Source organism: Prinia subflava, chromosome 1 (assembly GCF_021018805.1).
Source record: "Prinia subflava isolate CZ2003 ecotype Zambia chromosome 1, Cam_Psub_1.2, whole genome shotgun sequence".
NCBI lineage: Eukaryota > Metazoa > Chordata > Aves > Passeriformes > Cisticolidae > Prinia > Prinia subflava.
The window spans coordinates 90,054,276-90,070,531 of NC_086247.1; the positions used below are offsets into that span (position 1 = coordinate 90,054,276).

Consider the following 16,256-nt stretch of genomic DNA (forward strand, 5'->3'; position numbering starts at 1 on the left):
GAGGAGGATTATCACCTCCCTGAGGAAGTGCAGGAGGTAAACTCTGCAGCAGAGTGGAAGACTGCGTGTGAGAAGGGAAAAAACTGGACTGGTAACAGACTGCTGGGGGAAGGCAGGCTCTCACTTGCTGCTTTTAAGACTACAACTGTGCACGTGCTCATGGCCTGTCCCTGGCAATCAGAGTGCCTTCACCCTTTCACGCTGCTCAGTGAGTGCTTGTTCAGACAGAGGTCAGGAGGACGTTCCTGTGATCATTTAGGAAATCGTGTCGGAGCTGAGAGTTCTCTTGAGCCATCCTCTGGTTGGATGGCTCATCTCTGGAAAGAGTCTTTAGATTTGAATTACAGGTCCTAGGAACCACAAGGGGATGGTGGGAAATAGCTTGTCAGACACTGCAGCTGTTCTAACTCTTATGCCCATGTGAGTGGCGGGATAAAGGTAAAGCTTGATTCCTGCTGAGGTTTGTGCTATGAAATACTGAGCTCAGAGAAAGTATGAACAGCTGGGTGACAAGGGCTGGCGTGAAGTCTGGTGACCAATATTCTGATTTTGCAGAAACTGAGCATCGCCTTTGCAATTCCAGCTTTATCCCTCTCCCCTGTGGCAAACATTGCACGTGTGTGAGGGCTCATGGAGTGATCTCATGCTCTCCCCTCTCTTTCCCTCTGTCTCCCTGTGTTGTCTCCTCTCTTTCTGCAGGTCAGCGTGGAAGTCTTGGTAGAATACCCTTTTTTTGTATTTGGACAAGGCTGGTCATCCTGCTGCCCTGAAAGAACCAGCCAGCTCTTTGATTTGCCATGCTCCAAACTCTCGGTGGGGGACGTCTGCATATCGCTCACGCTCAAGAACCTGAAGAACGGCTCTATTAAAAAGGGCCAGCCCATGGACTCAGCTAGTATCTTGCTGAAGCATTCAAAGAATGACAGTCTAGCTGGAAGTAGACACAGGTATCCGGAGCAGGAAAACGGGATTAATCAGGGAAGCGCACAGATGTTAGCTGAGAATGGTGAACTGAAGTTTCCGGACAAAATAGGATTGCCTGCAGCACCTTTGCTCACCAAAACAGAACCCAGCAAGCCCCCAGCAACGAGGAAGAGGAGGTGGTCAGCCCCCGAAACACGAAAACTAGAGAAATCAGAAGAGGAGCCACCTTTGACTCTTCCCAAGCCTTCTTTTATTCCTCAGGAGGTTAAGATTTGCATTGAAGGTCGATCCAACGTAGGAAAGTAAAAGTTGTTTGGGGAAAGGAAATTAGGCTATCCCTTGTCATTTTTATCCAGATTACTGTACTGTAGACTAAATAACCCAGTATTTACATGTTATCATCTTATTTTAGGTTTATGTTATAACCTTGTTGTTATAGTTGCAGCTGGTATTATGCAGGAGACTGGTGCATATGTTTTTCCACAAGTGTTTGTCAGTGACTAGGTTTATCGAGAGCTACAGAAGGGGCAGTATCTGCTTCACACACCCTTAGTGGAAATGAATGTGTTGTCATGGCTCCTGTTTTCTAACACCTCGTGTAGGACAGGGTCCAGCTGTGATTTTGTTTTCTTTTCATCGCTGTTTTTTTGTTTTGTTTTGATTTTGTGTTTGTTTTGTTGTTTTGGTTCCTGTTCTAGGTTTTTAGGGGGGAGGTGAGGAGAAGGGAACTGTAGCAGAGGTGTGTGTCAAACACGGGGTGCGTGCGTGTGTGTGTGCGTGTGTGCGTGCCAGCCCCCTGGGCGGGACGGCCGCTCTCTGGCAGGTTGGTGATGAGGCTTCCTCACCCCAGGTGGATGCTGAGGACACAACCCTTGGGTGTGTTACTGAGAAGGATCAGACAGTCTCCGATGTTTTCAACAACAAGCCAACTCTTACTCAAGGCTCTACTATACATATATATATATATATATATTTGTGTGTGTGTATATGTATATATATATTTTTCCCCCATGGGGTCTGACTGCACTGATTTTTATTCCTAAAGCAAACTGCCACACCACATTTCCTTTCTGCTTGCTAGTGCAGTTCCATTGCCTGGAGTCAGCGATGGTGAGGCTGCAGGGCCTGTGGCGCCAGTGGCCCTGCAGGGTGTCCCTGGAGGGCGGGGGTGGGTGCGTGCGTGTGGCGTGGGTGTGCTTGGGTGTGCGAGGAGGCCTCTGCCTCTGGCTCTGCGGATGCGCCTGGCTCAGGCTCACTCCTGTTTCTGTGCAGTGTTAGACAAATCGACCGGGTTACGCCATTGACATTTGCTTCCACAAGGTAGATGCAGACTGCCCCTTTGAGATCACAGGCATCCATCGTTTGCAGTTAGGTTGCAAATCTTTGTCTTTAACTCTATAGTACTGGTTTTAGTTCATGGTTATGGACAACTGGTGCCACTTTTTTCAAATTGCGGTGTGTGACACAGGAATCCGCTGTTGAAGATGAACCTAGAATGTCTTTAAGCACTTAAAATGCTGTTCACACTTTATTGCTGAGCATCCTGGTCTAACACTCAGTACGTACTGTATATCACTTTAATCTGCTCGGAAAGCAACAACAACAAACAAACAAATCTCTTCAACACTGTAACTACATGCAACTATGTAAAGTTTTCTCACAGGCAAGATGCTGAAAGTTTTAATGTGGTTTCAAAGGGATGAATGTGAATTATTGAACTAGTATGTGACAGTCATTGTCCACAAAGGACTACTTAATAGGAGGCACTTTTTAAACTTTAATGCTTGAGAAAGAGTTAAAGGCATATGTGAGCTGACATAATAAAAAAAAATAAGAGAAAGGAAAAAGGAAAGAGGAAAAAAAATCATTGTCCAGTGTTTTTGAAAAAGATGGACTTTAAAGAATCTTGCAATTTGCACATCTTGAGTTTATCATTTGTGTGGTATTCCTGCAGTTTTTACCTAATAATGTTGTGGGGTGGGGGGGTCTGAAAGAGCATAAACAAATGTAGCAATTACTCACTAACCTGCCTAAGCTCTAGGCCATTTCATAGGGTTATGTTCCTTTCAGAGTTCATTTTTGGTCTTTCTACCGTATTGGCCACACAGAACCAGGTCCTACCAGGACACCTCTGAGAATTTTTCTTCAGACTTGCTGAGAGAGTTTTCCAGAAAAAAAACATTTCTATAAGTAAGCAAGGTGTTTGTTTGTTTTGAAAACAAACCTATTGTTATTTTATTATTATAATTATTATTATTATTAATTTTAATTGCATCATTTTCCATTGGAAAGGCGACATTTCAAGAGTTGGGTACAAACCAAGTAGGAGCGGGGGGATTCATGCGTTCAGTCTTTTTTTTCCCCAGGTAGGGCCGGATCCTCTGAGGTGCTGTGCACCCAGCCTCCTGCACGAGCCTCCGGGAGGCGCGAGTATGAAGTGTGCCTGGGCTGAGTGCTAAAGCCTGTCGCTGCCTCTTGAAAGATCCCAGTGGGATTTCAGTGGGATCGTGCTCGGGCCCTCCGTGAGCAAGCGTTGGTGTCGTCGTTTTTGGTTGGCGAGTTCACATCCTTCAGGTAGTTTTGAAGAAGCTGTACTCACAGGGAGAACAGGAAATCAAAGTCTGTCATTAGAAACACAGTAACCTAAAGTGAACAAATTTATTTAAAGTCTTGTTTTCCCTCTCCCCTGAAATACAGTACTTTTCTTTAAGAGAAGAAATGTTAACCCCAAACCCCATCTTTGACTCTCGTTACTTGTTACTTGAAATTTAGCTCACACCAGACCTAATTGTTTTTATACCATATTCTGGGGTGCACCAAAAAGTTGAAATATGTTTAAAATAGCTTGAAACTTTTTTTGAATTTCCTTGAATTTTATTAACCTCTCGGCAGGCTACCAAATAGCTGAGTGGGTTTCTTCTCACAATCACACAGCTTAGTTAGTGCTTATTTGTTAATATTTCTGCTCAGAGAAGTTGCTTAATCTTCCATATACTCTGCTCAGGGCACTTGCAATTTATTGTTTCGTTTTGTTTCTTGTTTTGTTTTTTTTTTTTAAGCTTTGATGGTAAAGGAATAGAAAGAATTACAGTTTAGTTCACAGTCGTACCACTATTTCTGTACTTCACGTGTACTTGGAAAAAAAGAAATCTCAAGTAAAACCATACGCATACACATTTGTGGTTAATAAGGAAGCAGGGGCTATTAAACTGACTGGATCTATTCAACTAACACTAAAAAAATAAAAAAATAATAATAATAAAAAAATACATTTGGAGCAATAGGAATGTATTAGTTCTGTGCTTGTATTTCAGACTGAGGAATTCTGAAATAACTGGTTCTTTCCAAACAATTGTCCCCTTCCATGCTTTAGCTTTTGTAGGATGTGCAATATTTTACGTGCCAACTTGGACTCACCTGTGCGGTGTTAGCTAGATCTCATACCCACTTCTGATTTCCCCTGATTTTTTTCTCTTTTGAATTATTTCTTTTTTACTTTTCTTCCTGCCCCCCATCCCCATTAATAAGTCCCTCCCTGTCCTCCCCCCTCCAAAAAACCCACTCCATATTAAGGGTAGAAGATCCCTTGCCCCGGGAAACACAAACCCATTTTGTATTTGTTGTTTAAAGAGATCCAGGAAGAAAAAAAAGGCAAAAAAAAGAGATGCGTTCATGTCTACATGGCATCCAGGCAGAGGGTGGCACTCAACCCTACGGCCGAGTGCCGCCTTCTGCCTGGACACACGCACAGGAGGGGGCTCCCACCGGGGCCAAGTCCTTTGCAAGGCGGGGCTTTGCCTCTCCCTCTGGCACTGAGCATCCCTTGTGGTGTGGCCCCAAGCCCAGGAGTGCCATCGATCCCAGGGCAGGTGCAAAACACCACTCGCAGGCACGGGGATGCTGAGGTGAGGCCGAAGGAGGAGGCTCGGCCTCTGCTCTGTGTGGCGGCTGCTTTGCAATAGTAACTAACAGCAGTTTTCTTTTTCTCTGTCTGTTTCTTTCCTTTTGTAGCAGGCCTCTTTAGTTTACAACAAAATGCATACAATCACCAAGAAATTAGTCAGGGCAAAGAAAAATAAAACAAGAACCTCTTTATAGGGATTTCTAAAAAAAATCTATTTGTCTGTCTATCTATCTATCTATCTATCTATCTATCTATCTATCTATCATCTATCTATATATCTCTATATATAAAGTGACTGTTCCTTATAGTGTTTAACTTTGGCATTGTTTCAGTTTGTCTGGGCCACATCGTGGGGAATTTGAGTTTGATGTCACTTACCTCGAGTCCTCTGGTCGAGACCCGAATCGGAGTCGCTGTTGACCTATTTTACCATTTTGTACCTTGCCCTTAGGCTTGCTTTCCCTCGAAGATGCAGACCTCGGGAGGAGGGGAGGGACACACGTTCCTTTTTTCATTCCTTTAATTCCTTCGTCCCACTGTCGCTTCGTTCGACCTGTCGTTCCCGTCATTTTCTCAGCATGAGGAAGTGACATCACTACTCTTGTTTCCCTTAAATCAAGGAACATTTAGAAACCTTTCACACCTTTTACTCAGGGATGGGGCTGGCGTATGTGTGGTACACTGATGTGACCAGAAGCAGCACTTTTACTGCTCCGGAGTAGGGATGTACAATGTTACAGACAAGTTTGGATTTCCTGCATCTCACAGTTTAAACTTTGTAGATCTCACTTAGATTGCAATACAAAAGCAGCAGGCTCAGCATGAACTGTAGCTGTTGGTTATCATGAAAATACACTCTCTGCAGAGATATTAAAGTGTGTTGCCAGTAGTAAAAAGTAAATGGTGAAATTCTGTTAATTCTTGCAACAGCTTAAAAAAAAAAAAAAAAAAAAAGCCTGTGTCAAGGAGAGCGAATTCTCAACCTTTTTAAACACTAATGGTGTTGTTTCAGAGTGGCTCTTGGTGCAATGCTCTGCGTGTCATGGGACCCAGTTCTGCAAACACTTATACATGTCCCCATGGGAGGTCTGGGCTGGCCAGTGAAGGCTGCTCAGGGGCTTGCTGTAAAAGCACATGTATAAATCTTTGTGAAATTGAAGCATGGTTCAATCAGGGCCAGATCCTGACCGTAACTGGGCAGCTGGAAAAATGTCGGGATTCACCAGGGCAGAAGCCTTGGGCAGGTGGAGAGGATTTGGCCCATTGAAACAATTCTGCTGTCCCAGAAACTTGACAATTGCAGAACGGGATATGCACTCTTACAGTTTCCATTTCTTCCCTCCCCATCATCACAGGCAGCAGCAGAGTCCACTGTGGGCTCTGGCCAGTGCTAATGTGAAAAGCAAGGGGAATGAGCATGCCACCAGAGTGGAGGCAGTAATTTCCTTTCCTCATAGCAAAATGGGAATTTTTTGATGCAGATATACATATGTGCACACACATCCCCAGGCAGAAGTGTCTGTTAGCACACAAAGAAGTTATGTGTGCATTTTTTTTAATGTGTATGCCTACGTGTCCACTTGATTCCCTGTCCTGAGGACAGCCTTGCTTTGTGCCCATGGGAAATTCCAAACGCGTTGCACACCTCTACTCCAGAGTTCAATTTCTTTTACATAGACGACCTCGCTTCAGATGTGTTACCTTTACTGATAGGATCTTTTCTTGTAGCACTATACCTTGTGGGAATATTTTTTGATGTAAACCTAATTTGAGAAGCTTATTAAAAATAGAAACTTTTTTTGAAGCACTCACATTGAGGAGTACAGGTAATGTTTTAAAAAATTGCACAAAAGAAAAATGAATGTTGGAATGATTCATTCAGTGTTTGAAAAAGAGATGGCTCTGTTTGAACAGTGAGTTTCATACCTTGTTTGTAAAAAAAAAAAGTTTTTAAATACAAAAGCAGAGAAAGGTTGAAAGTTACATGTTTTTTGTATATAGAAAATGTCATGTCTAGATGATCTGATTTGTATTGGCTCTGGCCAGGAAGAATTATTACTTAAAAGGCTCTTAAAGAACAACTGTGCTTAATTTTCTGTTCGTACTACATGGGTCCCATTTCTAGGGAATGGAGTCACATTGTTTATTCCTGTGCTGAAAATACACCTTGGAGCAGCAATTCTTGAGTGCAGCTACTGGGCACTTCAAAGGGTGGCTTCTGTGCAAAACTAGAGTCTCACTCTCCAGTTGTATTTTGGCTTTAAGTCTCTTCTGCCTGCGCTGTGGGAGCCCCTGGCAGCCCAGAGGTCAAGGCCGGTTTCGAGGGAGGCCTGGCCCGGCTGGCCCGAGTGTGGGGACCCTGCTGGTGCTGGCAGCCCTCGGGCTGAGAGGCGCTGCTGGCTGAGCACAACCTGCGTAGTTTCCGCCTGAGGCCTTTTGGGCCCATCTTTTCTCTCTCTGGGGATGCTGTTCCATGTTTTTTCAGCACTTCCTGTTCCAGATGAAATCCAAAGAGTACAACCCTGAGCTAGAAGTGCTTGTAACGGGGTATCCTTGCCTAGCACTAGCAGCAGAATGGTACCCGAGGCGACCCGGCCTTCCAGCCCCTGTCACTGCCCCTCTCCCCCGCCGCTGCTGCCAGAGCAGCTGGTCACACAGAGCACGGTTCCGATGATGGTCTTGACCGATGGCAAGACTGATGTTTTTCAGAACCAAAAGGAGAGGATCCTGAAGCAGTTTTCTGAAGAGAGGATCCTTTTCCTGTCCAAAGATTGAGCTGGGCAGCTGGGAGCTGGTGGCAGGGTGGAGAGAGCAGAAAGTTTCAGGCTGCTCCCATCTCCCTCCCCGGAGGTGAACCAAGCTTCAGCTCCCACCGGCACATGGAGTGGGAATTCTCGCCCCATGCAGGTGACCCCTGGGCGCTCAGAAACCAGCCCCAGTTGTGTTACGGTGAAGTGCATTCAGCCAACAGGTAGTATTTATACAATAGCAGTCTCTAGGGTTTCTGTAGGTTTTTTTCTTCTTGTTAGCTGAAAGGACTCAAGTCTTCCACTGAGGATTTTATGGAGGCTTCATCCAAGGTTGTTTCTTTTTTGTTAGTTTCTGTTTTGAGCAGTTAAAGCTCCTGTGCCCTTTCCCTCGACCACGCAGTAGGTGTGCATTGGAAGTGTTGTTTGCAGCAAGCGGAGTCACTCGTTGAAGCCGTCCTTGCTGTACTACGGGATTGGTGATGGGCAGAAACTTCAGAGCCCAGGTCCTCAGCCAGGGTGGAGCCAGGGTGGGACCACTGGCTCCGCGGGCAGTGCAGGTCTGCCCCTTCACACCCGCTGGCAAGGGGATTCCACCCTGGAATGTGCTTTAAAAGTCCAGGTACCCGGGTACTCTCCCATTGAACAAGCTCTGCAGAATTCTTGTTCCGTCGGGTTTGGATCTGGGCAGCTGAGAGCAAAAACGGGCCGGGGGTGGCTGCAGGTGGCTTGGTCTGTGTCTTCAGCCGGGCCATCACGCCGGGCGCTTTGCAAAGTTACTAATCTGGTAAGGCATAGATGCAACTCTTCACGACAGTCAGCTAATGTTGAAACTCACTAATGTATGTATTTGCTCCTTTTTTTTTTTTTTTAATAATATATTAACTTGTTGAACACTGTTCTTTTCACAGTGTTCAAAAGTGGGGGCGGGGGAATTTCCCAACCTTTTTCAGTTTGGGTGAGCTACTGAAATCCATTTTGTACTAGCTATGTCACCGCTCCCGGCAGCAGCTGGCAGCGGCGCTTGGCCGAGCCGGGGTCAGGTCCAGCCATTTGACATCAGTAGTTTTTAAAGTATTTTTTTATTTTAATTGTCTGGTATTACTATTGAGGGTTGTTGCAAATCACACTTCCAGTGTAGTTCCTAGTGTAGGCCCAGTAAAAGGGATATTGCAGCTTTGTGTTGGGGAGAAATTGAGCTGACATGGCCAGTACAAAGGAGAAAATAGGGAGGGAATAACGTTTTGCACCTTATTGAAAAGAGGAGAAGATTTTAAGTGCATACAGACATAGTTAAGAGCTTTTATTGTGACAGGAGAACTTTTTTCCATATGCGTGCATACTCTCTGTAATTCCAGTGTAAAATATTGTACTTGCACTAGCTTTTTTAAAACAAATATTAAAAAAATGGAAGAATTCATATTCTATTTTCTAATGGTGGTGTGTCTATTTGTAGGATACACTCGCGTCTGTTTATTGAATTTTATGGTCCCTTTCTTTGATGGTGCTTGCAGGTTTTCTAGGTAGAAATTATTTCATTATTATAATAAAACAATGTTTGATTCAAAATTTGAACAAAATTGTTTTAAAGAAATTGTCTGTATACCAGTACAAGTTTATTGTTTCAGTATACTCGTACTAATAAAATAACAGTGCCAATTGCAAGCGCGTGTTTTGTCTTTTATGACTGAAGGGGAGAGAGCTCTCCTAGGGACATAATCCGCCCAATCTAATTCCCTGCCCCGTCCTCCCCCAGCCCCACCCTGGCAATGCATTTGAGAGCATTGGATTTTATTTGCAACAATGCCAAAAGGCGCCTGTACCCTCCCACCCATGGCCATAAAACGCTCTGCAGCCCATCAGGGTGAAGCTCTTTATTGCATAACAAAAACCTGGGTGCAATTGGGGTGATTGGGTGGCGCACGCGGGGATGCCACAGCAGAGGGAAGGGGGGCAGCGCTCTCATCACCATCTCAGGAGGCCCAGCAGGACAGCAAAACACTGAAAGCCCATTAGCTTTTTGGCCAATGACACAGAAGCACTTCACAGTTATCACAGGCAACATTGCTGATTTATGCATGAAAACTTTAGCCAGCAAACACTGGGTCAAATAAATGTTGGGGAGGGCTCCCTTAAGCATCTGGGTGACCACAAATGAAGCTAAGGCTGCAGGGGATGGTCTGTCCTGAGTGCAGAGGTGTGCCAGCATCTACTCAAGACATGCATCAACCCTGGCAGCTCCCAGCCCCCAGGGAAGGGCTGGCCCTCTCCCACCTGCTGGCCCTGGCTGCTGCGGAGAGCAAACTGCTGTTCTTGGGCTTTGGCTTTTTTTCCCCCCTCTCTTCTACGCAAGGCCAAACCTGGCACTGGTTGCAAAAGCCCTCCTGGCTCCAAAAAAGAATTTTTGGTGTAAAACTGGTATTAGCAACTAAGAGCACCATCCCCCACTGGGGGATGTGAGATGGTGATGCATAGACACTGTACATACAGTGGCAGAAAGCTGCAGCAACAAGTCTGTCATCAGAGTGGAGTTCAATAGGTATAAAGTAGGGAGTGCTTGGTTCAGAAAAGCTTCAAACTCTCATATGGTACTTGACTGAAAGCACCTGTCCCAACACAGTGGGACTTGGCCAACAGCTGCCACATTTCTTCCTTATCCCCATCCTTTCTACCCCTGCTATTAACTAGCTGAAAGAAGAGACAGGCACATTTTATATGGAAAAAGCTCCCCCAAAGGCAAACAGAGGCTTCTTCTGATCCTGCTCACAACTCTGTATTTACAGGGTTTTCCGTATTTACATTCTACATTCAACCCCACCATGCCCTAAGGGACAAGAAAGCTGCAGCAAAGCACAGCTGCAGCCCCTGCCCCATGGCCGCTGGGGCTGGCTGTTCCAGTGCTCTGATGGGAATGTGTTTCTCCCAGAGAAAGGAGACCTGCATGGCTTGTTTTGCATCTGTCAGGATGCTGGCTCAAGGCCCCCCCTGCTTAACAACTGCTCACACCTACAAGGAGGTGTCCACGTGCGCGGTGCACTCCTCGCAGCCGCCACAGTCACTGGGGAGTCAGCGAGGCCACTCCAGTGCCCAGCCCTTCCCTCCCAAGGAGAGTTCTGGTAACCAGGCTCTGTGGGCAGGAGCCCGCCCTGCAGAACGTGCTGCAGCAAAGGCAACCCCAGAGCAGGACTGGGAGTGCCAGGGGTGTCAGAGGTTTCAAGAAGCCACAGGCAGACATGTTCAGCAGGGATTGCTTCATGATGTAATGTTGCCCTTTTCTGCATCCCCACTTGTAGGTCTTTGGTATGTTAAACTGCACCCCTGTGGAGCCAGCAAGAACCTCAATACTGTTCTTGGGAACTCAACAATTGCCTGGCTAGGGGAAGCAGCCTGGCCTGGCCTACAGTACAGGCTGTCACATTCACAGCATTTCTCTGGACAGGATGGGGTTGGGCTGTAGGGTTAGAGAAGACCTGGTTATGCAGAATCACTCAACACTAAGAGTTATTATGCACTTACAAATTTCATTTCCCACAAAAAGGACACCAAGTAACAAAAACCCAGTTAGATGTGCAGGTGAGGTAGATCCACAAATGGCACATGGCATTTGTCAGTGGTTGTGGTCTTGACTTGGCCATCCTGCCAAAGTGTGTTCTGGCTCCCTCTGTCTCAGTTCCTTGTGGGAGTGGCAGCAGGCTTGAGCAGGATACAGGACCTGGAGCTAAGTGAAGATCAGGGCAACGACTGCAGCACAGGAATAGGTGTTAAAGAGGGACTCAAATGCCCTTTTTTGTTTTGTTTTTTGGGGGTTTGTTTTTTTGGGGTTTGTTTTTTTCTTTTTGTATTTTCCAGCCTGTCTCAGAGCTGCACGTGTACAGCTGTCAATGGTGAGCACTGACATAGCTGAGGGTTATTCCTGAACAAAATTCGCATGTAACTGGGCGAGATGCAGACATGCCACCAGTTCAGCCTTTCTGCATCTCATTTCTCTCTCCTGCTTACTTTTAGAGAGGAGAAAATGAAATAAAACATACTGCTTGTCAAAACAATAGTAAGACCTCCTATTCAGAAAACCAAACACATAACATCAAAACTTTACCAGTCACCATTCACGGCATCAATGTCATTCACAGCCTGAAGAATTTGGGGGACAGCTTAAGAATAGCCCGTCCCTCTCCTATTAGCCACTGATCAGAGGTATGTGCAGGAGGGGAAGGACAGCAGGTGTAAGAATGGCCCCATTTGCCACACTTGTGGAGAGGCAGCCTCCCCTTACCCCCAGCACCTGCCCTTTGGAAAAGAAACTGTTCTGAGGCCATTATGAAGCTGCTTGGTTTGGTGTGCGCATGATCTTTTTAAAAATGTTTACAAATATATATATATATATATTCATATGCATATGTATTTCTTAAATTCCACTTAGAAATGTAGCTAAAAGAAGTAGAAAAGCATTAGTGAGAGTGGGCATGAGACCAGCATAGTGCTGCACTTCCCACGTGTGAAGGCACCAGTGTGGAGACACACCTGTGGTCAGGTCTGGGCTGTGGTGGTCCAACCCTTCTCCTGACAGAGGTGTCCATTTGCTTCCCCCTTACATCACATAAATAGAGGAACAGTGCTGTCCCACAGCTGTACTGATGCAGAGAGGTCACACTGCTCCTGCTCTGGGCAGCTGAGAGCAGTAGGTGGCCCATGGCACCTTTCTGTGGCAAAGAAGCCTGGCATTCTCTCAGGAACAGAGATCAGGGCCTGGATGCACAGAGCCTGCTTCTCTTCTGCATTCACATTCCTTTATGATACGTGGGCAGGACAAATGGTCCTTGCAGCCAGCACAAACATAACCTGTGCTCACATCAAGGCCCTCATCCACTTCAAAGCAGAGGAAGGGTTCATCCCACAATTAAGAAGTATGTCCTCCTACATGTTAAACGGAAGACATTTAAAATACCAGGAGATTCAGAATATGTGCTGTGCTTTTTCTAATGTGCACAACACACTTAAAAATCACCAGGGATCAGTTTGTGGCCTGGATTTGCTTCTTAGCATGGTCAATTGTACCAGTCCTGGTGACTGGCCTTTGCACAGTCCAGCGTATGAGTTTAATTCTAGAGTTTCTCTTTGCTATTCCTTTTCCTATAGATCACTTTTTTGCATTTCAAAGGAAGGCTGCCTCTTTCCACAGATGTCTACAGGAGGGGAAGTAAGACTCTGAAGTACTGAAGTAACATCAGCTACATTATGATCTCAGCAGCAGTTTAAAGTAAGTGGCCAAGCACTATTAATTCCTTGGTGTTCACTTTTACATTGTTTATCGTATAGAGCTGCTGTGGTATTCATGTGGATGTAACGTGTATTTCCAAATACACATATTTCCAAAGAAATTTTCATTGTGATTTATCAATTAATTATCAAGCCATGACACTTTACTGAAGTATCACCCAGAGTCTCAAACATTCGTTACTGCTTTTAGAGCAAATTCTTTAACTCCACTGCCTGACAGCGTCTTGCAACCAATCAGGCCGTTCTGCCAAAGCTCTCTTGCTTTACATTATGTCAAGGACTGCAAAGGAGTGGTACCACATAACCAGAAGGCAATGTGATCCCTCTGGCCTCCTCCACCTGGCCACAGACAATGCACTGCACAGCTTTTTACATCTTTGATAAATGGATGTGAGCAGGCAAAGGAACAGGGAGGACTGCAAGAATCATCCCCCCTTGCCAGGGTTACAGTTGCTGAGTTTCAATGTCTTAAAAACCTGTTCCCAGAGAGCAGGTAAAAGCAGGAACCCAAGTAATTCAGTAACTACACTCATGATAAAGCAGGCAAGCTCTAAAAAGTGTTCACCTGAATGATCTCCTCAGATGGGGGCCGGGGGGCCAGCATGATTTTGCTACATTCAGTGTCAGCTTCTCTGAAGGGGCAAGTCCACTGAATAGGGAGGTTTAAGTAAGAACAGCAACATCAGCCCTGTGAACTGAAGGTGACAGAGATCTGGCATTTTTAGCATCACATGTCACTAGCAGCCAGGCCTCATCTACCATCCACCTCTGACATTTTGCAGGCTGGCAGCTGTGCTATAACATCCATTCTTTAGCTAGAAAAAAGATTAAGAGAATTTGATCTTTTATTTCTCCATGCAATTCCTTGCATCATTTTCTCTCCCAGCCTGCAATTTCTGAAAGGTGCACTGCCAGAAAGTGGTGGTAGCTGACAGGTCAGTCTTAAAAAAGGGAATGTGTGAATGTGTGCAGGTGTTAACAGCCATGTCTGTACAAGCCAATTCCTTGTTAACTGAGGTTTCAGCAGCTATTTATCAGAGGGGGAAACAACCGGGTGAAGAAATGTTGATTAAAAAATAAAATAGGCACAGCAATAAAAGATGAGGCTATTGCATTTTGAATCAATGGCACTGTGTTAATAGCATGACATTCCCCTTCCAAATCCCGGCCATGGCCAATGGCTATGATACTGCCATTCTGAGAGAGAGAGGGAAGTTTGCCACTAACACAACATGGAGGAGAAGCAAAGGAAAAGAGCAGCCCTTCCTGCTCTTTTCCCGCAGCCCTCTCTCCAGCGCCCGAGGCCTCGGCTAGGAGAAGACCTCGTTGTGCTGCTGTGTGACCCGGATAAACGTCGTTCTCTTGCTCAGTTCCTTGAGTTTGGCGGCTCCCACGTAGGTGCAGGTGGAGCGCAGCCCCCCGAGGATGTCCAGGATGGTGTGTTCCACATCCCCTTTGTATGGTACCTCCACAGTCTTGCCCTCCGAAGCCCTGGAGAAGAGATCAGTCACTGCATTCACGTCTGGATGCAAAACATGAGTGTATTTAATGGAGCAATGTGGAGCTTAACTCTGCAGGCTGCAGTTTACAAACGTGCCCCCAGCTTTACTGTCTGCTGCTTGGTGCACTGAAACGCCTCAGCTCCACTCACCACCAACACTGAGAAGTAGAAGCAGACAGATCTTGTAGATGCTGCAATAACCCATGAGTTTATTTACAGATCTGCCCCTTTCTCCCCTCTACCATCCACCTACAAGCAAGTGGAACTTCCAGCTTTACTGAAAGGTAAATCTGACTGTGAGAGCTGCAAGCTTTAAAGTGTAAGGAACGGCCAGACTCATAGAGAGAAATGTTGGAGCTGGTTCTCTGCAGACACCACCCAGCACAACTCTACAGAGGCTTCACAGCCCTGGGCTCTGTCCCACATCACTGATCAGACACAGATGGAAGTGCTCTGGCTGTCTCCTACCAGTGTGATTCTCCAGAGCTCACGGAGAGAGAGTGGGAAACCTGTTGCAGAAACCTGCTGCACAGCTGTCCCTTGAAGCTAAAAGCTGATCTAGCACAATTCAGTGCCAAGCAAAAAGGCCAGAAAAACAGCAGTGCTGTGAACACTGTCAAGTGCTGGTGCATGCCAGCACAGAGTGCACTGTTCCCAAAAAGCACATCTGAAGAGTTACACGATAGAAGAACCCAGGCAAATAACTTGCACTCCTCCTCCAGCTTTCTCCAGCCCCTCGTTCAGCAATCCCTCCTGTAGCGCAGACCCTTAATCAGCAGCTGATCTCACAGCACTTTAGAGTAAGCTCGTTCTGCCTGGCACACTGGCTCCTCTGGAAGGGCAAGACTTAGGAAGTGAGGGTCTAATACAAATGTGGAGGAAGAGGAGACACTTTCCTTCTGCCCTACAGAATGGAGACAGAAATCATGGCAGCCATCTGTCATTGTTCTGAATGTGTCTTTATTTGCTTCTTCCTTAAAGAACTTTTCAGGGGATAGTATAAGAAAGGGCATGCCTGTTTGTAGGCTCCATTAGTGAATCACCAACAACAGCAACAGCTGCTATGTGGAGGTACTTCAGTGTGAGCCTGGCTACATTTCATCCTGCTAGTTTAAATGTGAGGTTACAGCCCCAGGGAGACAATCAAGGTGAAGTGTTGATATACCATGAGTAAGGAGCCATGATTAATCTCCCCACATCTGATAACTGACTCTTTCCTGAAACTCTTAAATAAACACTGCAGTGGATGTGCCACTTGCATCTCACAGACTGCACAGGGCTGAGGGGTCTGTGGTGTGGCCTGCACTGCTCGGAGTTCCCAGGCTTTTATTTTCAGCTGCCAGCAGGAAAAGACTGGACCCATGAAATGACACTCATGCCACTGTTCCTGGCTTTTGGCCATGCCCACCTCTTCCACTCAAAGTTGGGAAGTTGAGCTCAGGCTCCAGGGAGCTTCCTGCGAGACTGTGAGAGACAGTGCATGTCTGGAATTTGCAGAAACCAGTGCAAATTCTACCACATCCTGCCACTTGAAGAGCTCTGCATGCTGTTCTGGGCAAGGAGTGCAGGGTGCATGCACTTCTTTACTGCATTCATGCATGACTGCCCATTCAGTTCATGCATGACAGGTCAATTACCTGATGCATGAATGCACCATCAGTTCAAATCTAAATTCCCTGTTAATTCGTGCTCGAGCATCCTGTGGGTCCTAAGTGGCATGTTGTGTCTATGAGCATGAACACTTGGTGGTCCTTTTCCCAGTGAAAAATGACAGAAATGGGTGATGGTTACAGGCACTGCCCCTAGGAGATGTCCCTGCAGTGGCTATGGTGGTGTTAGGAAGGTGAAGCCTGTGGGTTGCCACTTTAGGCTTTGGAGACCAAGAGGTACAAAAGTGGTGAAC

General features: G+C 46.0%; 2 protein-coding genes across 12 annotated transcripts in view; one reads left to right on the forward strand and one right to left on the reverse strand.

Moving 5' to 3' along the window:
* The window catches only part of ATXN1 (ataxin 1), a 223,761-nt gene extending 214,521 nt beyond the window's left edge, over positions 1 to 9,240 (forward strand). For 10 of the 11 annotated variants that reach the window (XM_063402890.1, XM_063402872.1, XM_063402944.1 and 7 more), the window contains one exon: positions 700 to 9,240. In XM_063402890.1, coding sequence (XP_063258960.1) covers positions 700 to 1,230 — 531 coding nt within the window. In that variant the 3' untranslated portion in view covers positions 1,231 to 9,240. The remainder of the gene's footprint in view (positions 1 to 699) is intronic. The other variant, XR_010081080.1, reaches the window with a different exon arrangement.
* A 194-nt stretch (positions 9,241 to 9,434) lies between these two features.
* The window catches only part of GMPR (guanosine monophosphate reductase), a 41,458-nt gene continuing 34,636 nt past the window's right edge, over positions 9,435 to 16,256 (reverse strand). The window contains exon 9 of the mRNA XM_063402969.1: positions 9,435 to 14,343. Within this exon, the coding sequence (XP_063259039.1) occupies positions 14,163 to 14,343 (181 nt within the window). The 3' untranslated portion in view covers positions 9,435 to 14,162. The remainder of the gene's footprint in view (positions 14,344 to 16,256) is intronic.